The sequence below is a fragment of the Manis pentadactyla genome, chromosome 13, assembly GCF_030020395.1.
Source record: "Manis pentadactyla isolate mManPen7 chromosome 13, mManPen7.hap1, whole genome shotgun sequence".
NCBI lineage: Eukaryota > Metazoa > Chordata > Mammalia > Pholidota > Manidae > Manis > Manis pentadactyla.
In genome coordinates this window covers 45,613,689-45,636,091 of record NC_080031.1, presented here as the reverse complement: position 1 = coordinate 45,636,091, position 22,403 = coordinate 45,613,689, and the positions used below count along the sequence as shown (strand labels likewise).

The 22,403-nt window shown below is 40.8% G+C and overlaps 1 protein-coding gene across 1 annotated transcript; it reads left to right on the top strand.

Moving 5' to 3' along the window:
* The first annotated feature begins 14,278 nt into the window (after positions 1 to 14,278).
* Positions 14,279 to 15,235, top strand: LOC118921882 (olfactory receptor 2B11-like). Its single transcript, XM_036903961.2, has one exon. It carries the CDS (start codon positions 14,279 to 14,281, stop codon positions 15,233 to 15,235), a length of 957 nt encoding a protein of 318 aa, XP_036759856.1.
* Positions 15,236 to 22,403: the final 7,168 nt, after the last annotated feature.

The window sequence follows — 22,403 nt, the reverse complement described above, 5'->3', positions numbered from 1 at the left end:
ACAAAACGAACAAACAGCAGTAGCCTCATAGACACTGAGAAGTGCCTGGTGGTTGCCACAGGGGAGGGCCTGGGGTCGTTCGGTGCAGCAGGTGAAGGGTACAAAGAGGCAAGAAATCTTAATCATAATGTAATTAGTAATGGGGATGACTTACAAAATAGGGAATACTGTGAGTAGCTCTGCACCACAAATCTATGTTGACAGTAACAACACTCCTTGGGTGAGGATTGAATGATGTCTGTAATGGTGGAATCACAGTATTGTGCACTTGGAACCATTATGATATTGCATATCAATTACACTTCAACTAAAAGATACATCAAAACAGAAAAGAGGAAAAGTAAAAAATTTGAGAGAATCTTTTTGAAAGTGTATCAGGACAAGGATCAGCATACTAAAACTTTAAACCAAAATATGTGCTAAGATATACAACTTTCACGCTCATGACCGAGGAGCTGGGGGTAAACAGCCAATGGCATTCTGTGATTCTCAGGTGCCCTGGTTCCTGCGAAAGACCCACAGCTCCCAGTGTGCCTTTCCATCACCAAAGTTGTTTCGACTACAAATATGGCTGCAATGGCCCCAGCCATCACGTTCACATTTCAGACATGTAAAAGGACAATGGAGGCGTGACATGTGTTTCTGCAAAGTGTCTAGAATCTAACCCATCTCTTTCTCTTTCTTCCTCTTTCATATAAGCTGGAAAATATTAATCCTTCACGGGACACTTTATTCTTCTGGGGAATGGGCTGCTGACAGTAAGACTGGAAGGACAGATATCTGAAGTGGGGTGAGGAAGTTGATAAGTACACTGTGAAAGGGACCCTGTGTCAGTCTCAGTCAAGAGAGTTTCCACATAGATTAGGTTAGCATTTTCTCAGCCCCAAACTGTGCACTCCATCTCTTTGTTTCCCCAACTTGACAGGTATTTAGCTTCTACAGCTCTGGAAATAATCCCAGCTAGATGTCAAGACAGCTCCTAACATGTCCCACATCCTTCATCTGTCTCTCGGTGGGAGAGAGCACAGCAGAGCAATGCCTGGGATGAGGGATTTTCCCACTTCATTGGCCCAAGTACAGTCTCCCTGCCATTCCTCGGGGGCAGGCCCTCTCTCCTCCCTCTACCTCCAGATGCAATGTTTCCTAGAATCCCAGAACATAACTATTAAACTGATAAAATGATGCCACCTCATGGCATTTAGAATTAATGGCCAGAGGTGATTAAGTCAAAACCTACAGAGGAAAGATAACTGTCCAAAGACTCACCATGCATAGCTTCTGCTACTATCTCTTCACTACAGCTCATGAAATAAAACTTGTGCCACTTCATGCTGGCTGTCTACCAAAGATGTTTTTGTCCATCCCCTCCATGTGACAAATAGAAGAGGAAGCTGGGACCATGGGTAATAGAGAAGAACTTAAAGTCATCGCTCTGTGCCAGGCATTGTCCTGAGAGCTTTACAAAACCGAAGTCATTTAGCATGCAACAGACTGTGGAGGGCAATACCACTGCCTCCTAAAGTTTTCTGCTCACACGGGTGAAACACAGAGAGGTTAGCTAACCTGGGCAAAGCCACACAGGCAGTGAGTGTCTGGGCTTGGTGCTGAAGGCTGTTTAGTGTACACACTCCAACTGAATTATTTGTGATATATCATTCTTCCATTCTGATTTTATGGCATCCTCCACCTATCCCAAAGTGACCTCATTCTCTATTCCTGGTCCAATCCTCTGTTCTTCTGGCATTGCAGGATTTACCAGCAATTGCATGAGCTCCAAGCTCACACACTACCCCAATTATTGGGTAACCCCTCAGACACTAATTAACAAAACATCAGGGATCTCCTCCCAGCCCGAGGAGAACAAGGTTTTCCTCTCAATGTCTGGGGAGAAAGAGCAGAGCCCTTATAGAATGAACAGTGCAAGTGAGGACAAGTTTAATCTGAGAGATGAATTTGAAAGAAGGGGCCATGGCAGCGTTGGTTTGTTCACTAGGAAACTTATACTCAGGTGGAACTTCCCCTGCTGTAGCATAGAAGCCCATTCTACCTTATCAGTCGCGGCAGGCTCTTCAGGGAGCAAGGCTCTGGCAGAGCTTCCCTTTCACACAGGGAAAGTCCAGAAGGCACTGAGTCTCCCTAGTGAGTCTGCTGTGATTGACAGCAAATTCTTCTTCTAGACTAAGAATAATCTCTCCACACCTGTTCAGAGGACAAGACTCAGGTAAGAGCAAGGCTCCAGCAGCCTCATCAGAGTGAACAGGCTGTGTCTTCCTGGGAGACAAAGAGCATTTACAGGGAGTCCATCACTAACCATCCCTCCCCAGCTAAGACCCCAGAGGGTGCTAATAAAGCCCTATTCCTAAACCAAGGCCTCTGTGGAGTGTGGGAAACCGGGACATAGGTGGCTGCCCTCACCTCTAGACAAAATTGAAGTCTGCTCAGTGCAGGAGGTGTTAATCCAGCTGCAGCCCATGCCTGGCTTCCGTGCAAGGGGAAGAGGGGAGAGGGTACAGAGGACAGATGTGTCAGTGCACAGCAGGCATATGTTAAGCAGCATGTGTAAAATTATGGACTTCAACCGGGAAAAGACATGCAGGAACAGAACTGGCTGCCCCTGACCCTAGGTGACCATGAGCCTCATTTCTGCTGCTTCTCCATATATTTGACAATGATGAGTCACATTCACAAAAACATAATGAGGCCCAGGATGACCATGGACATAGCGGCATAGAGCAAGTCAAGCAAAATAGAACCAGTCCATGAGCAAAGCAAGCTTTGAGCTGAATTTTAGCATCAAACTGAAACAGTCAGCCTAGAGAAAATTCTGGCCGTGCTGTGCGGGGGGGGAGCAAGCCTGTGCAGGAGGCGTCTGCCCCTGTCTCGATGACAGGCGTGTGCTTACAAGGAGAAAGCACCAATCCTCTGTGGGCTCGTGTCCTCACTGTGGCCCTCAATCCTGTGTTCCGCGTCCGCCCTCCTTCTCCTGACCGTCACTAGAACGAATCACATATGGAGCCTGAAGCTCCACGCCATGCAGAATCACGAGTTCCTCAAGGAGTGAGACCTTCAGGTTTGCTGATGAAATCAGTAGCCGTTTCATGGATTAGTTGCATTACTCATACTAGGTGATGGGAATGACACAATGTGCGACACAGACTGCTGTTTTTCGATGACTTGAATCTCCACAAAATTGTGAAATTAACAATGTAATGGCAAACAGCATAGCGCATTATTAGGTTCTCCATTACTCAAGGTCTTAAGCATTTTTCAGCTTTATGGTGTGTTTAACAAAGTGTCGCATATAGAAAAGGGAACTGTTGTTATTTGGGAGGCAGTGGTGTGCTGCTGAGGGGTTAGGACATCTGGGGTCTATGGGGAGGTGACTTCCCTCCTGTGTGAACCAGCACCCTGGTGCATATTGCAGCACGGATATGAATGAGGAGGTGTTCTAAACCCTTTAGAACAGCTTCATTTTCACAGAGATACTGAAGAGGGATGTGCGACGGCACATATATAGTGTCTGTACACAAACTGAGGGCTGATGGGTGTCGGCTTATTTACTTCCCTGCCTCCCTCTGTTGGTTAAGAAACATGTTTTTATGGGTGAATGTATAGTTGATATACAATATTATGTTGTTTTCAGATGAAAAGTAGTATTTCAACAAATAACTTTATTGTCTAATGCTCACCAAGAAAAGTGCAATTACAGTCTGTCACAATACAAAGATATTTCAATGTCAGTGACTGCATTCTTAATTCTGTACTCTTTTATATCTCTAAATTCAAGACATTTTGGAAAAGCGTACCTAATCCCCCTTGAGGAGATGTGGTTATCAGTGCTCCGCGAGACCCCTTGTCCGTGGACCTCCCTAGGGATAATCTGACCCCGCATGAGACATCAGGGAGGACAGTCCACGACAGAGGCAGATGCCGAGCTACAGTGAAGGTGCAGGTTGGGGCTGGGCAGGCAGAGCTGAAGGGAGGATGCATGGCGGGCAAAGGCCTGGAACAGGCTGACTGTGGACTGGGGTGGAAATGGGCCTCCGCCACGGGCAAGGGACTAGTGGGTGAGAGTGAGCAGAACAACACTCAGGGGTCAGAGGTGGGTTGTGTTTCTACACCTTTCCTCCTTGTACAAAAATGAACTGGGATAACATCCTGATTTTACACTGATCAGAACTCCCATCTGAGGAAAAGTATGTGATCTGAACAGGACTAGAAGCATGCATAAATTATGCCATATATAGTTTTTAACTTTCTGTTATGAAAGAAAACCTGGTAATATCTGTGGAGGAAAGTGTTACCACCCGTAAGCCTTGTCCCCAAGACTCAGCCTCCTGCAGTTTAATTGCAGTCACATCCTTGTCAGTGAAACAGAGCCTTAGCCTGTCTGCCCAGGTTGCAGGAAAATGATGCTGAGTAGCATTTTTGTTTTTTTCAATTGAGATATACTACACGAAGTGTGAGGAGAGATCTTTTGGCTTAACTGGTAATGAAATTCCTAGTTAAACCCCTGTTTGCCTCTGTCATAATATTTTTCGTGGAAGTTCCGCATATTGCCCCAGAGAATGTTGAATTTTCTCTCCCCTTTTTTGGAGTAGGCAGAAACACTTTCTTTTATCAATCCCCACAGGGATTTCAGTAGCCTATGTCAAGCATTGTCAATATACCATAAAAATGATATATAATACAGCGGATTATTTATAGTATAAGGTGTATCAGTTTCTCCACAACCTAGCCTGATAGTTGACATTGTGTAAGAACTGTCATTACAGTACACAATGGCAGCTGCTTAAAGAGAATTATGTGAAGTGAAGTTTCTACTGCATGGGATTCCATGTATGTGTACAATCTACACTCTTGGCTGTTAACTAAGGAAATGGGATCCTATTTGTTAGGTAGCTGGTAGACATAAATACATATTTTCTTTGCGGACTTCAGTCTTAGATCACAGAAACTGAGATATGATTGGTGGATACCAAAGGGATGGTTTGAGATCAGTGAGTGAAATAGGTGGAGGGGATAAAGAGACACAAAATCTTAATCATAGTGTAAGTTAGTCACGATGATGAAATTACAGTGCAGGAAATATAGTCAATAGTTCTGTAACATCTTTCTATGTAGACAGATCATCCCTACGCTAGCTGGGGTGAGCATTTAATAATATAGATAAGTTTGGAATCACAATGTTGTATTCTTGAAACTAACTATATTGTAAATCAATTATGCTTCAATTAAAAAAATCATCAAAAGTCTTGAGTCCTAGAAAGATGACTCCACTGTGAATGTGATGGATAAGGAAAGGCCTGCCTGTGGGAAGATGCTTTGCATGTTATCAGAGGGGTCCAGAGGGTGCTTATCCTGAGGATGGATATGGCAAGGATATGGATAATTTGAGCCTGTGACATTGTGCTAGTGGGACCAGAAGAACAGGGTCGTACATGAAATATGGCAAATGAGGAATAAAACATTATTAGAAGGGATCTAAATTCTTTGAGTAGGGGAAATGGATGCAAAGGCACACAAAATTTGGAATGAACTTAATGGTTTGAGGTTGGAGAGATGGCTGATGGGTTAAATTTGAGTTGCTCCATTAACAATGGGAAATGGTCAAAGGGAGGGTAGACATCAGTGAAGAAAAGACAGCTAGACACCAGGTCTGGAAGGAATAAGTGGTTGTGGCAAATGTGGAATCACTGTGTTTACTCAGGGAAGGTAGGCAATGCTTTGGAGGCACCACATTTTGGGCAACCATAAGAGAGAAGGAGGAATCCGTGGGCTGCATCCAAAGCAAAGCTCATGGTAGAAAGGGTTGGACAGCAAAAGTAGGACACCGTAAGGAGGTTCAGGCTGGGATGGCACCCAGCTTTGCTGCAGAGAAGCTGTGTGTGTGTGTGTGTGTGTGTGCACCCATGCATGCCTGGAACACTGACCTGGAAATTACAGAAAGCTTTTCCTTTCCAGTCCCCTTACCCCTTTCCCTCCTCTGATATCACTAGCCTTTTTCTCATTCTCTTTCATGTCGTTCATTTGTACTTACACTTTTGCCACGTTTCAGGTCGCCAATGGTGTTTTTCAAAGCAAAGAACGAGAGAGAACAATGGTTAAGCGCATGATCTAAATTTTAAATCCTACTGCTATGTCAATAACCTGAGGTAGACTAGTAATCCCACCCATGCTATTCTGTTCAACAGTAAAATGGGTGTAAAAATATCCACCTTGGTGCTGTGCCCATGTTACAAAATATTTATTAAAGCACTAAGGAAGACAATCATATAGAGTTGTTATCAAAGCACTTGGCTCTCCCTGAGTGCTTAATAATCTTGTTTGGTTATTCGCCTTTATCTACTGCTCTATGTTTTAGTTCTTCCGTCCTTTTTCATATCTTGTCTCAGTGTCCTTGCAAATTTTCCCTTTTTGTACAGCTTACACACCGAGAAGAAACCTTGGAATCAGAACTGTAAGAAAGGGAAATGGCACAAATACCTTTCATCTTAAAAAGTGTGCTAGCATGATGTGGCTGTGCCCAGCTCACCACATCAAAACAAGGGGGTGTTCGAGCTCCCATTAGAGACAAAACCATCGGAGTCTATAAGATTTATTATAGAAGAGTTTTTGGTAGACTGGTGAGAAGAATTTCAGTAATTGGGTGTTCTACAAGAATATTGGCATCTCTAGATTGAAAAGTATGTATTTTGAAACAATGGAGCAAGGAATGTAATTTGCACTTACTTGTCCACTTAATCTCCAGAACTTGAATTGTTTTAAAGGAATACTAGGGTTCTACAGAATGTAGAGCTGGACTGAAGGTTGGGTCAAAGCATGCTTATTTATTACAGAAACCAAGCTGAACAATGCCCATGAATTTTATACTTAATGCATAAAGCACCAAATGCAGTAAAGGTGAATCTTTCATAAAAGAACTGCACACAGAATTGATTTTCCATCCCATCATGGGACATATAATCCCACTATGATTTTGAAGGTTTACAGTCCTGGAAAGAGTCTAGGAAGGTGGGGTCTAATGGGGTTGTGTGGAATGGCCCCGTGGGAGTGCAGATGGCAACTCAGTTGCTTTCTAACAGCACTGGGATCTGTATGCCAAATATATTGTGCATTCTGACTTTGAGAGGAAGCAGCTACCTGTCAGGGAATTGGTACAGCGAATTCAAATGTCATTCCCACTACCCAACAAATATTTTCTTTTTGGTATGTTTAATGTACAATTACTTGAACATTATGGTTACTAGACTTCCCCTGTTATCAAGTCCCCTTCACATACACCATTACAGCCACTGTCCATGAGCATAGTAAGATGCTACAGAATCATTACTTGTCTTCTCTGTGCTATACTGCTTTCCCATGTCATCCCTCGCCCTTACATTATGTGTGCTAATCGTAATGTCCATTTTCCCCCCTTATCCCTCCCTTCTCGTCCATCCACCACAGTCCCTTTCCCTTTGGTAAGTGTCAGTCCATTCTTGGGTTCTGTGAGTCTGCTGCTGTTTTGCTCCTTCTGTTTTTTGTTGTTACACGCCACAGATAAGAGAAATCATCTGATACTTGTCTTACTCCGCCTGGCTTCTTTCACTGAGTATAATACCCTCTAACTCCATTCATGTTGTTGCAAATGGTTGGATTTGTTTTCTTCTTATGGCTCAATAATATTCCATATGTACCACATCTTCTTTATCCATTCATCTACTGATGGACACTTAGATTGCTTTCATTTCTTGACTATTGTAAATAGTGCTGCGATAAACATAGGGGTGCATATGTCCTTTTGAATCTGGGATGCTGCATTCTTAGGGTAAATTCCTAGGAGTGAAATTCCTGAGTCAAATGGTATTTCTATTTTTATATTTTTTAGGAACCTCCATACTGCTTTCCAGAAAGGTTGAACTAATTTACATTCCTACCAGCAGTGTAGGAGGGTTCCCCTTTCTCCACATCCTTGCCAACATTTGTTGTTGTTTATCTTTTGGATGGTGGCCATCCTAACTGGTTTGAGGTGATCTCTCATTGTGGATTTAATTTGCATTTCTCTGATGAGTAGCGATGTGCAACATCTTTTCATGTGTCTGTTGGCCATCTGAATTTCTTCTTCGGAGAACTGTCTGTTCAGCTCCTCTGCCCATTTTTTAATTTCCTTACTTTCTTTTTGTTTGTTGAGATGAATGAGCTCTTTATAAAACTTGGATGTCAGCTCCTTATCAGATATGTTATTTATGAATATATTCTCCCATACTGTAGGATGACTTTTGTTATATTGATGGTGTCCTTTGCTGTACAGGAGCTTTTTAATTTGATATAGTCCCACTTGTTCATGTTTGCTTTTGTTTCCCTTGCCCGGGGAGATATTATGTTCATCAAGAACTTGCTCATGTTTATGTCCAAGAGACTTTTGCCTATGTGTTTTTCTAAGAGTTTTATGGTTTCATGACTTACACTCAGGTCTTTAATCCATTTGGAATTTACTTTTGTGTATGGAGTTAAACAATAAATCATTTCATTCTCTTACATGTAGCTCTCCAGTTTTGCCAACATCAACTGTTGAAGAGGCTATCACTTCCCCATTGTATATGAGTGGCTCCTTTATCATATATTAGTCGACCATACATGCTTGTGTTTATATCTGGTTTCTCTATTCTGTTCCATTGGTCTCTGGTTCTGTTCTTTTGCCAGTACCAAATCGTCTTGATTACTGTGGCTGTGTGGTAGACTGGAACTCAGGGAGCATAATTCCCCTTGCTTTATTCCTCCTTCTCAGGATTGCTATGCCTATTCGGGGTCTTCTGGGGTTCCATATGAATTTTAGAACTATTTGGTCTAGTTCGTAAAAAAATGCTCTTTGTATTTTGATAGGGATTGCATTGAATCTGTAGATTTCTTTGGGCATGATGGCCATTTTGACAATATTAATTCTTCCTATCCATGCTCATGGGATATGTTTCCACTTATTGGTGTCTTCTTTAACTTCTCTCATGAGTGTCTAGCAGTTATCAGAGTATAGGTCTTTCACTTCCTTTGTTAGGTTTATTCCTAAGTATTTTATTCTTTTTGGTGCAATTGTGAATCTAATTGTTTTCCTGATTTCTCTTTCTGCTAGTTCATTGTTAGTGTATAGGAAAGCAACAGATTTCTGTGTATCAATTGTGCATCCCAGAAATTTGCTGTATTCAGATATTAGACCTAGTTGTTTTGGAGTAGCGTCTTTAGGTTTTTTTTATATACAATATCATGTCATGTGCAAACAGGGACAGTTTCACTTCTTCCTTACCATTTTGTATGCCTGTTATTTCTTTGCATTTTCTGATTGCCGTGGCTAGGATCTCCAGAACCTTGTTGAATAAAGGTGGGGATAGTGGGAATCCTGGTCTTGTTCCTGATCTTACGGGAAAAGCTTACAGCTTCTCGCTGTTAAGTATGATGTTGGGTTTGTCTTTGTCATATATGGCCTTTATTATGTTGAACTACTTGCCCTCTATATTCATTTTGTTGAGAGTTTTTATCATGAATGTGTGTTGAATTTTGTCGAATGCTTTTTCAGCATCTATGGAGCTGATCATGTGGTTTTTTTCCTTTTTGTTGATGTGCTGGATGATGGTGATGGATTTTAGAATGTTTTACTATGCTTACATCCCTGGGATGAATCCCTCTTGATCGATGATAGATGATCTATTTGATGTATTTTTGAAATCGGTTTGCTATTATTTTGTTGAGTATTTTTGCATTTATGTTCATCAGGGATATTGATCTGCAATTTTCTTTTCTTGTGGTTTCTTTGCCTTATTTTGGTATTACAGTGATGTTGCCCTTGTAGGAAGAGTGTGGGTGTATTCCCCCCTCCTCTACTTTTTGGAAAACTTTAAGGAGGACGCTTATTAGTTCTTCACGAAATATTTGATAAAATTCAGCAGTGAGAGCATCTGCTCCAGGCGTTTTGTTCTTACGTAGTTTTTTGATTACCAATTCAATTTCTTTGCTGGTAATTTGTCTATTCAGATTTTCTGTTTCTTCCTGGTTCAGTCTGGAAGGTTGTTTTTATCTAGAAAGTCTTCCCTTTCTTCTCGGTTATCTACTTTGTTACCATAAAATTTTTTCATAGTATTCTCTCATAATTCTTTGTACTTCTGTGGTGTCCATAGTGATTTTTTCCTTTCTCCTTTCTGATTTTGTTTATGTGTGTAGACTCTCTGTTTTTCTTGTTAAGTCTGGCTAGGAGTTTACCTATTTGGTTAATTTTCTCAAGGAACCAGCTCCTGCTTTGATTGTTTATTTCTATTGTTTTATTCTTCTCAATTTTATTTATTTGTGCTCTAATCTTTATTATGTCCCTCCTTCTACTGTCTTTGGGCCTCATTTGTTCTTCTTTCTCTAGTTTCATTAATTGTGTGTTTAGACTGTTCATTTGGGATTGTTCTTCTTTCCTGAGGTAGCCCTCTCTATTGCAATATATTTCCCTCTTAGCACAGCCTTCTCTGCGTCCCACAGATTTTGTGGTTTTGAATTATTGTTGTCATTTGTCTCCATATATTGCTTGATCTCTGTTTTTATTTGTTCATTGATCCATTGATTATTTAGGAGCGTGTTCTTAAGCCCCCATGTGTTTGTGGGCTTTTTTGTTTTCTTTGTGCAATTTAATTCTAGTTTCATATCTTTGTGATCTGAGAATCTTGTTGGTACAATTTCAATCTTTTTGCATTTACTGTGGTTGGTTTTGTGGCCTAATGTATGACCTATTCTTGAAAATGTTCCATGTGCACTTGAGAAGGACATGTATCCCGTTGCTTTTGGATGGAGTGTTGTCTAGATGTCCATTAGGTCCATCTTTTCTACTATGTTGTTCAGTGCCTCTGTCTCTTGACTTATTTTCTGTCTATTTGATCTGTCCTTTGGACTGGGTGGAGTGTTGAAGTCTCCTAAAATGAATGCATTGCATTCTATTTCCCTCTTTAATTCTTTTAGTATTTGTTTCACATATGCAGGTGATCCTCTATTTGGTGCATAGATATTTATAATAGTTACACCCTCTTGTTGGACTGCCCCCTTTATCATTATGTAATGTCCTTCTTTGTCTCTTGTTACTTTCTTTGGTTTGAAGTCTATTTTATCTCATACAAGTACTGCAACTTCTGCTTTTTTCTCCCTATTAGTTGCATGAAATATCTTTTTCCATCCCTTTACTTTCAGCTTGTATATGTCTTTGGGTTTGAAGTGAGTCTCTTGTAGGCAGCATATAGATGGGCCTTGTTTTTTCCTACATTCAGTGACTCTATGTTTTTTGAATGGTGCATTCGGCCTTTTTACATTTTCCATAATTTTTGATAGGTACGTACTTATTGCCATTGCAGACTAGTTCAGATTTGTGGTTACCAAACGTTCAAGGGTAATTCCATTACTATCTAACAGTCTAATTTAACTCACTTCATATCCTATTGAAAGCACAACCTAAAGATTCTTTTTTTTTCCTCCTCTATTCTTTGTATGTTATGAATCGTATTGTGTACTCTTTGTCTATCCCTTGGGTGACATCTGTTTAGCCTTAGAAATACTTCCACCTATAGGAGTCCCTCCAAAATGCACTGTCGAGGTCGTTTGTGGGAGGTAAATTCTCTCATATTTTGCTTATCTGAAAATTGTTTAATCCCTCCATCAAATTTAAATGATAACCTTGCTGGGTATAGGACTCTTGGTTCAAGGCCCTTCTGCTTAATTGCATTAAATACATCATGTTACTCCCATCTGACCTATAAGGTTTCTGTTGAGAAATCTGATGATAGGCTGATGTGTTTTCCTTTGTATGTGATCTTCTTTCTCTCTCTAACTGCTTTTAAAAGTCTGTCTTTATCCTTGATATTTGCCATTTTAATTATTATATGTCTTGACGTTGTCTTCCTTGGGTCCCTTGTGTTGGGGCATCTGTGCACCTCCATGGCTTGAGAGATTATATCCTTCCCCAGATTGTGGAAGTTTTTGGCAATTACTTCCTCAATGACACTTTCTATCCCTTTTTCTCTCTTCTTCTTCTATTACCCACATAATGAGAATATTTTTCCATTTGGACTGTTCACACAGTTCTCTCAATATTCCTTCATTCTTAGAGGTTCTTATTTCTCTCTTTGCCTCGGTTTCTTTGTATTCCTCTTCTCTAACTTCTATTGCATTTACCATGTCTTCTACTACCTCCTTTCTACTTTTAAATCCCTTCATTGTATGTTTCATTTCAGGAACGGAATTTCTTAATGTTTGAATCTGCAACTTAAATTCGTTCTGAGTTCTTGAATATTTTTCTGTACCTCCATAAGCATATTTATGATTTTTATTTTGAACTCTCCTTCAGGAAGATTGGTGAGTTTAATTTCATTTGGCCTTTTCTCTGGGGTTTGTGAGATTTGGGTCTGAACCAGGGTCTTTTGATGTTTCATATTTCTATGTGGTGCCCTTTAGTGCTCAGAAACTCGTTTGTGGAGCTGCTCAGCTCCTCGGTGATATTGGGTGTTGTAGGGAAGAGGAACTTGTGTATGGGGGGAGGAAAGAGCTGTTTCCTGATTTCTGTCTGTGGTGCCTGTCTCGGGAGTCAGAGCCAGTGGGCCAAGCACACAGATGTAAGACTCTGTGATTTGCATCTCTACCTATTGTGGATGGGCCCTCCCTTTCGCTGACCTGACGCCAGCACACTGAGTGTGGTTTTGCAAACTGTGGCTCTCAGGCCAGGAGAAAGGCTCACCAGGCTGTGTATCACATTTGTGGCCTCAGAGCTGAGAAGGCAGCCAAGGGGATGGAGTGCCTGAAGCTCCTCAAAGTTCCCAACCAGCTGTGCAGAGCACACTCATACAACACTGTCCAGCTCTCCCCTCCCCAACACAGCAGCTCCATGAATACCCCTACCCCTCAGTTCCCCTCTTGCTACGAAGAAGACTCTCAGGTTTCCAACTTTCCTTTGCCTCAGAGCAGTGGGGTTGTGGATCCCATCATCCACAAACAGCCGGAATATCAGTCCCCCAGGCACTCCACCTGTACGAGATCTCCACCCACCAGAGCACCACACAGTGTTGGTTTCTGCATGCAAAGCAGACCTCCAGGGCTGGGCATTCAGCAGTCCCAGGGCACCACCCCATCCCCCACTCCATTTCTACTCCTCCTGCTGGTGAGCTCAGGTGGGGGATGGGCTTGGGTCCCGCTGGATCAAGGGACTGATGGATTTAATTTGTTACCCTGTTTGGTGAGGACTGCTCTGTTCGTGAGGTCTGTATGCAGTCTCGTGCAGACTTTCCTCCTGTTCCTGTTTTAGGGTTCCTGTTTAGGGTTTTATTGAATATATTATCACACTACCTGTAGTTCACGGAGGATTTCCCAGTCTCACCTCTCATGCCACAATCTTGAATCCCCTACCCAATGAATATTGTCTCGAGATGCAATGTGAGCCTTCAGTTGGTAACTCTGAGGGCTGTATGCCTTACATAGGTCAATATTTTTCTCTCCATGTTCAAAATCCTAAGCCTCAGTGTCTCATCAGGTACCATGACAAATAAAAGGCTGAAGTGACATCGTTCCTTCACTCCAGGGAATCAGAGGACCTTGGATTGTAACTTTCCAAACTGCCACAGTGGGTGATAGTGTTCTCAGGATGTGAGAGGGTCCTGGGAGAGATACCAGCATGTTGCTGAGATCCAGGGAGCACCTCTGCATGATGCAGGGAGATGTAAGTCTTAGAAGATGATCAGGGTCTGTTCAGGACAATGAATCCCCTACCTGCTTATAATCCATCACACTCGCATTGGGCAACCTCCCACCCCACTTCTACCACCTACCCCAAGTGGCAGAAAAGGAGAACCTCAGAAAGTGTTCAGTGCCCTACCACTGAGTTTATAGAGGGGAGTCAAGCATTTTAATGAGGATGAGAGGTATGGCCGAATTTGACTAAACGGGAAGAAAATTACTTTTATGTTATGCTATCACATCTCAATGCCTCTCTACCATCACCAAGACTATATAGTTGAAGCAGTTGTTTCTCCACACAGGACAGATACAGAAGTTGAAGTTCAGAAATTGTCAATGGCATAGCCAAGGTCATGGCAGGAGAGAGAACAAGACACACAAGCAACTGCTCTGCACCTGGGTTCTGACCACCCAAATCTCAGTGTCTCCAGAGAGGTAAAACAGGAGCCTGGGAAATTTCCAGGTACAAGCATAAGGAAGGCAGTTAATTTCTCTTCTCAGCTTTTCCTCATCCTGTTTTTCCTGATTTATCACAGGGTCCAGAAAATACCTCAGCATGAGAAGTGACAATGAGAGCTTCTTGGGGGACACACCAAACTACTTCATCCTTCTAGGTGCTTCTGACAGACCGTGGCTGGAGCTGCCTCTATTTGGGGTCCTCCTGGTGTCCTATGTTCTGGCCATGTTCGGGAACATTTCTATCATCTTGGTGTCAATGCTGGATCCGCAGCTGCAGAGCCCCATGTACATCTTCCTGAGCCACCTCTCCTTCCTCGACCTCTGCTACACCACCAGCACAGTCCCACAGGTGCTGGTCAACACTGGCAGCTCCAGGAAGACAATCAGCTATGGTGGGTGCACAGTGCAGTATGCGGTTTTCCACTGGCTGGGCTGCACCGAGTGTATCCTCTTGGCCGCCATGGCCCTGGACCGTTACGTGGCCATCTGTGAGCCCCTGCGGTATGCTGTTATCATGCACCGCACATTCTGCCAGCAGCTCGTGCTTGTGGCCTGGCTCAGTGGCTTTGGAAACTCCCTCGTTCAGGTCATCTTGACTGTGCCATTGCCGTTCTGTGGGCAGCAGGTGCTGAACAACTTCTTCTGTGAGGTGCCGGCCATGATCAAGCTGTCGTGTGCTGACACCACTGTGAATGATGTCACCCTGTCTGTGTTGGTTGCCTTCTTTTTGCTAGTACCACTTGGTCTTATCCTACTCTCCTATGGCTTCATTGCCTGTGCAGTGCTCAGGATCCCATCCTCCACTGGACGGCACAAAGCCTTCGGGACCTGTTCCTCTCATCTTGTGGTGGTGTCTCTATTCTACCTTCCAGCCATGTACATGTACCTGCAGCCCCCTTCCAGCTACTCCCAAGACGTAGCCAAGTTCATCTCTCTGTTTTATTCTATCATCACCCCCATCCTCAATCCCTTCATCTACACTCTGAGGAATAAGGATATGAAAGGAGCACTGAGAAGACTCCTGTCAAGGATCTGGGGTCTTTACAGACAATGAAGTTCTAGGAGAGGGTTTGAAAAATGTGGCAAATAAGACATCAAGAAGGAAAACACTTCCCACATCCACACCAAGAAAAAAACTAGCAAAAATACAATGAAACCTGAAAATAGCATGAAAACAACAGAGCAGACCATGTCCACCCAGTGAAGAAGAGAAGACCATGTAGTGAGAAGTGTAAAGTTGCAGACAGGTGATGAATCAGTGTCCTCATCCCTTCACCATTCCAGCCCACCATCAGGAGAGAGAGGGACAGACCAGGAAAGGTGTGAGTGCTCAGGAATTCAGCGTACGTAGTGTTGAGATCTGCTCTGAGATCATGCCTCCACATTGAATTGGGCTTTGGTGATTAATGGGGATAGGCATTGGGGAGCACTGGAGCACTCTGTGACGCCAAGACTCCTGTCCGTTGTTGAGCTCATGCATGTTCCATATTTGCTGCAGAGACCCAATACAGTGGTCACAGTTTGAAACATTTAACAGCAGTGGGATGTTGTTCAGAGGGGTGGGAGTCAGATGACACTCTCCAGAGGCAAAAGGGAAGGTGGATAATGGTTCTGCAGCTCCTCTCAGGCCAACTGGCAGGCACTCATGGGAGCCACCTTCAAGTGCTACATTTCACTTGCTGGTGGTCCAGCGTTGTGGTTGTGCAAAGCTGCAAACCGACCATTTTATGTCTGTTCGCCCAACAGTGGTCTGACGTTGCAGCTCAGCAGATGAAAGGAGGACACTTTCAGGCTTTTCTAGCCCGGCTTCTGCCAAAATGGTCAGGCACTTGTGTGAGCCAATTCTAGATTCTCCATCTCCATCACTGGTGGCTCAGCCTCATAGCAGGTCTTCACTGTTCACTTGCTCCTGCCAGTACACTGAGCGCAGATTGGGGAACCCCTGCCAAAGTAGACAGAATTCAGACCCACTCGCAATGAGTACGAGAAGAAGGGCTTTACTCCACACAAAGGGCATGAAGTGGTGAATCCTCTGCTGTCAGAGATCAGTGACTAGGCAGAATATTGGCCCATCCCACAGCTCACCAGCAAAAACCTTGGCCCCACTGCAATAGAGAATTTGACACTGGTGAGCAAGAGTCCTCAGCTTCTGGGCACCACAGGATTCCCAGTTCACAAAGCCAATACATTTGAGATCAAGAGGCATAGCTCATCTATCCTTGAGAAAGGAAAAAAACAGAAACCTGAAAATAAGGAGACATATATATGCTCCAAAAAAAACAGTGAGATAAGGTACCAGAAAGAGGGCTAAATGAAATTCAGATTATAAATAGTTTGATTAAAATTTCAAGTAGGTGTTATACATAGGCTTACTGGTCTGGAGAGAATAATTGATAATCTCAGTAAGAAGTTTATCAAAGTGAGGGATATTTGAAAAAGAGCCACTCAGAGATGAAGAATACAGTTAACAAAGTGAGAATTACAATGTTGGGAATGAAGTATATACTGCTGGAAGTAGAGGAAAGAATCAATGACATGGAAAACAGAGAAGATGAAAACAAACAACTTGAGGAACATAGAGAAAAATCTTTTCTGAAAATGGGAAGACACTAAGAGAGCCGTGGGATAGCCCCAAATGAAAGAATCTTCGCATGAAAGCAGTCCCAGAAGGAGAAGAGAGAGACCAAGGGTAGAAAGAAATAATAGCTGAAAACTTTCCCAATTGGAGGAAGGGAACAGACACCCAGGTCCTGGGAGCTCTGAGAGCCCATAACAAAAGAAACCCCAGGAAGGCAACACCAAAACAAAGAATAATTAAAATGGCAAAGGTTAAAAATAAAGAGAAAATCTTTAAAGGAGCACCAGAGAGGCAGACAGTTAATTATGGAGAAACAATAAGGCTTTCAGCAGATTTATCAGCAGAAAGTTACAGGCTAGAAGGGAGTGACATGAAATATTTAATGTATTGAAAGAGAAGAACTCACAAGAAAGACTCCTTTACCCAGCCATCTTATCACTAAAAGTTACGGGGAGATGGAAAGTCTCCCCGATAAACAAAGGTTAAGGGAATCCACCACCACTAAGCAGGCCATATGATAAAGGGACTTCTGTGGATGGAAATATTCTAAATTCTATTTTTTATCAGTGAGATAAACCAGTAACTTAACTTTATTCTTGATTAGTGGATGAATTCCTAACGAAGAATGAAGTTAAGAACTAAACAAAGAAGTAAAATCAACTGTGCACAAGATCAGCAAAGCGATGCAAAAAAGTTTTATATTATGACATTGTATACATAAAGTGGAGGAGGAAGAAGAATAAAAAGAGGTACTTTTAGTTTGTGTACAATATGGAATGAACATCAACTTAATGGAATCACTTATATACTTAGGAAACTATCTATGGAACTTATGGTAATCACAAACCTAAAGCCTAATGATAGATATACAAAACATTTTACCTAGAAAAAGAAAACAAATCCAAGTATAGCACTAAAGAGAACAATCAAATAACAAGAGAAGATTAAGAGAGGGGTAGAATGAAACAGAGAGGAAGTACAAAACCAACTAGGAAAAGTTAATGAAATGTCACTAATTATATACTTATCAATAACATCCTTAAAGGTAAATGGACTAAATGCACCAAACGTAAGATGTAGCATGGGTAGACTGTGGCAGAATGGTAAAAGAATCCACACCCGTCCATACGCTGTCGACTGGTGACTCTTTTCAGACCTAAAGGCATACCTAGATGGAAAGTGAGTGGATAGAGACAGATATTTCCTGCAAATGAAACGGATAAAATAGCAGGAGTACCAGCAGAATTATATCAGCAGGGTGGACTTCAAAACAGGAAGAGGAAACAAAGAAGGACCTTATGTAAGGATGACGGGGTCAGTCCAGCAAGAGGATATAAAAACCACAAATACCTATGCACACAACATAGGCTACCTAAGAACATTAAACAAGTACTAATGGGCTCATATGGAGAACTAGCAACACAGACATAGTGGGGAACATAAACAACCCAATTACATCAATGTACAGATCAACCATACAGAAAATGAATAAGGAAACAGAGGTATTGAATGGCACATCAGAATGTTAGAATAGCAGTTAGATAGACATAAGCAGTAGGGGAGGAAGGAGAGAAGCAGTCCACCCAGTCTATCCCCAGAGCCCAGCCTGTGACCTTAGAAAAACATTCCCACCAGTTTAGCAAAGAGTAATAAGTAAAAGGGTTATGAGGGACTTTTCCACATTTGGACATGTGCACTTAAGGAAAACCTGTTCATTTTGTAACCCCAAGGACACTATAACATTATTGTAATATAATTTACATTGTGATTGTGGTCATCCTTTTGGTCTCCCTTATACATTCCTGGTGCACATAAACGTGCCAGAGGTTGGAGGGGAGGAACAAAGGTGAATCCAAAGGCTTGTATGATAATGACAAAATGGGGAGGAGGAAAAATAAAGGCCCATAAAAAGCACAGGGCAAAATTCAGCTCTTGATACCCACCTTCAGGCCACCCGCTCTGTCTCTGGAGTGTCATCTCCTTTTGCTTATTTGAAAAGAAACCCTTTGTGGATTTAACCCTCTATCAAGTCTTTCAACTGAATTCTTTCCATCAGGAAGACTAGAGCTAATGAAGGTCACAATCTACCAAACAACCACAAGACCAAGAAGGACTCACAGACATATACTGAAGGTTCCACCCAAAAGCAGCAGGATACACATTTTTCTGAAGTGCATGTGGAGTATTCTCCAGAACAGATCAGATATTAGTGCATAAAAGGAGCCTTAATAAACTATAAAACATTGAAATTGTTTCAAGCATTGTCTCAGATCACAATGGTATGAAATTAGAATTCACTTACTGACCACCCAGTCTCCACCCAGAGACCACCCTGTGATCTTATAACAATATAAGTTTATTTGCTTTCCATATGACATTTGTCTTACACCATATCTGGTTTCCAAATAAACCTTGGACTAATGGGCAAATCAAATATGACATTAAAAAATACATGGACAGAAATGAAAGCAGATAAAAAAAACTGCAAACTATGTGGTAAGTCACAAAAATGTTTATAAAAGGGAAGTACAAAGCAAAGCATGCTTAGTGTTAGAAGAAAGAAGAATCCCAAATGAACGGTCTTAACACACCACTGAAGAGACAAGAAAAAGAAGATGACATGAACCCCAACATAGGTAGATGAATAGAAAATGTAAACCACAGCAGAAATAAATAATAGGGAGAAAATGAATATAAAAAGAAAAATAAAAACAAGGAACAAAGTTGTTTTGTTGAGATCGACAGCATAGAGAAAACCCTAGGCAGACATAGCAAGAAATTAGAAGAGGACACAAATAAACAAAACCAGAAAGAAAGAAGAAGTCAGAATTGATGACACAAACATAAAGAATTACTATAGATTTCTATGAAAAATTACATGCCAGTAATTGGAACAATCTAGAAAAAGTGAGAAAATTCCTGAGATATAATACTTTGCAAGACTGACAGAGGAAGAAACATAAAATCTGAACAGCATGATTATCAGTAACAAAATTGAATTAGTAACCCCCAAACTTTCAGAAAACAAAACTCAATACCAGATGGTTTCACAACTGATTTCTACTAAATATTAAAGAAAAGCCAATACCCATCCTCAAATTATTCCACCAATTAGAAGATGAGGGAATACTTCCAAACTCATTCTATGAGGCCAACATCACTGGAATACCAAAACCAGGCAAAGACACTAAAATGAAAGAACAAAGTTACAGACCAATATCCTTGAAAAACATATATGCAAGAATATTCAAAAAATATATACTAGCAAAATGAATTCAAGAATATATCAAAATGATCATTCATCATTACGAAATGGGATTGAATCCACGGATGCAAGAATGGCACAATACTCTTACATCCATCAGTGTGATCCATCACATTAACAAAGGAAGGATAAAAATCATATCTTAATTAATTTTTTTAAATTACCCATAAGGTAAACACAAACCTAAAGCCTGCAATAGATGCACAAACATAAAAAATATAATCATTCACAGTAGTAAAGAAAAACATCAGTTAATATAAAATTTTAAGAGAGAAAGAAAGAGAGAGTAGCCACAAAAACAACTAGGACACAATAAAATATCAATAAGTATGTACTTATCAATAAACACTTTAAATGTAAATGGACTGAATGCAGCAATCAAAATTCATACAGTGGCAGAATGGATAAAAAAAACAAGACCCATCAATATGCTGCATTCAAGAGAATCTTTTCAGACCTAATGATGTACATAGAACATGAAGTGATGGGAAAAGATATCTCATGCAAATAATAGCAAGAAATAAGCAGGAGTAGAAGTACATATGTCAGTCAGATGGAGTAGAATTCAAAACAAAGAAAGTGAAAAGAGACAAAAAAGACATTGCATAATGATAAAGGAATCAGCCCAATGAGAATATAAATGATTATAAATATCTATGCACCCAATATATGAGTATGTAAATATGTAAAACTTTTTAATGGAACTAAAGGGACAAACAGACTACAAGTCATTTATATAAGGAGACTTTAACACCTCAGTTATATCAATGGACAGATCATTAAGACAGAGATTAAACAAAGAGAGGCACTAAAGAACACATTAGACCAAATGTACTTAAAACATATATACAAAACATTTTACACAAAGGCTGCAGGATATTAGTTTCTCTCAAGTACAGATGAAATGTTCTCCAGAAGAGATCACCTACTAGGTAACAAAAGGAACCTGAATAAATTTGAAAAGACTGAAATTATATCAGCAACTTGTCAGAGCACAGTGGTATGAAACTACATAAAAACTACACAAAGAAAACTCCCCAAAACACATGGAAGCTAAAACACATGCTTCTACGTAATTGATGGATCAAATAGCAAATCAAAAGAAATGAATCAATGAATGAAGACAAATAAAAACAAAAATAGAAGTTATCAAAATTTGTGGGATGCCATAAAAGGGATTCTAACAGAAAAGTACACAGCAATACAAGACTACCTCAGGAAACAGCATTCCCAAAAAATCACTCTAAGTGCGCAACTAAAGAAACAAGTAAAAGAAGAATAAATGAAACCTAATGTTTGTAGAAAGAGGGACAAAATAAAGATCAGAACAGAAATAGAGAATAAAACAATAGAAAAAATAAATGAAAACAGGAGGTTTTATGAGAAGATAAACAAAATATACCACTAGGCAGACTTACCAGGAAAATGAGAAAGGACACAAGTAAAATCAGAAGTGAAAAATGAGAGGTTACAACTGAAATAACAGAAATACAAAGATTATAGAATTCAATGAAACATATACCAATAAATTGGAAAACCTGGAATACATGGACAAGTTCCTAAAAGAGTACAACCTTCCAAGACTGAACCAGGAAGAAGAAAAATATCTGTGCAGACTATTACCAGATGCAAAATTCATTTGGTAATCAAACCCAATAAACAAAGCACCAGAAGAATTCACAGCTGAATTCTAACAAACATCAAAAGAGGAGCTAATGTCCATCCTTCTTTAAGTATTTCACAAATTAGAACAGAAGGAAATACTTCCAAATTCATTCTATGAGGGCACTAGCACTCTAATATGAAATTAAAGACATTAAAAAAAAAGATCAATATCATTAAAGAAAATAGATGCAGAAATTCTGAAAAAAAATACTAGAAAAATGAATTAAAGAATACACCAAAAGGATCATTCATCACGACCAAATGGGATTGAATCCAGGGATGTAAGAATGGCACCATACTCTTACATCAATCAATGTGATCCATCACATTATCAAAAGAAGGATAAAAATAATATGATTATCCTAAGAGATAATGAAAAAAGCACTTGACACACTTCAAAATCCATTCATGATACCAACTCTCAACTGAATGGGTGTAGGTGGAACATACCTCAACATAATAAAGGCCATGTATGAAAAGTTCACCGCTGATATCATACTCTGGAGAATGAAAAGTTTTCCTCTATGAACAGGAGCAAGACAAGGATGCCCAACCTGATGTATTTTATTCAACATTGTACTGGATGTCCTAGCCCTGGCCATAAGACAAAGAAAAGAGATAAAAGGCACCCAAAATTCTAAGGAAGAAGCAAAACTAAAACTATTTGCAGATGACATTGTAGTGCACACAGAAAACCCTAAAGACTCCACTGTA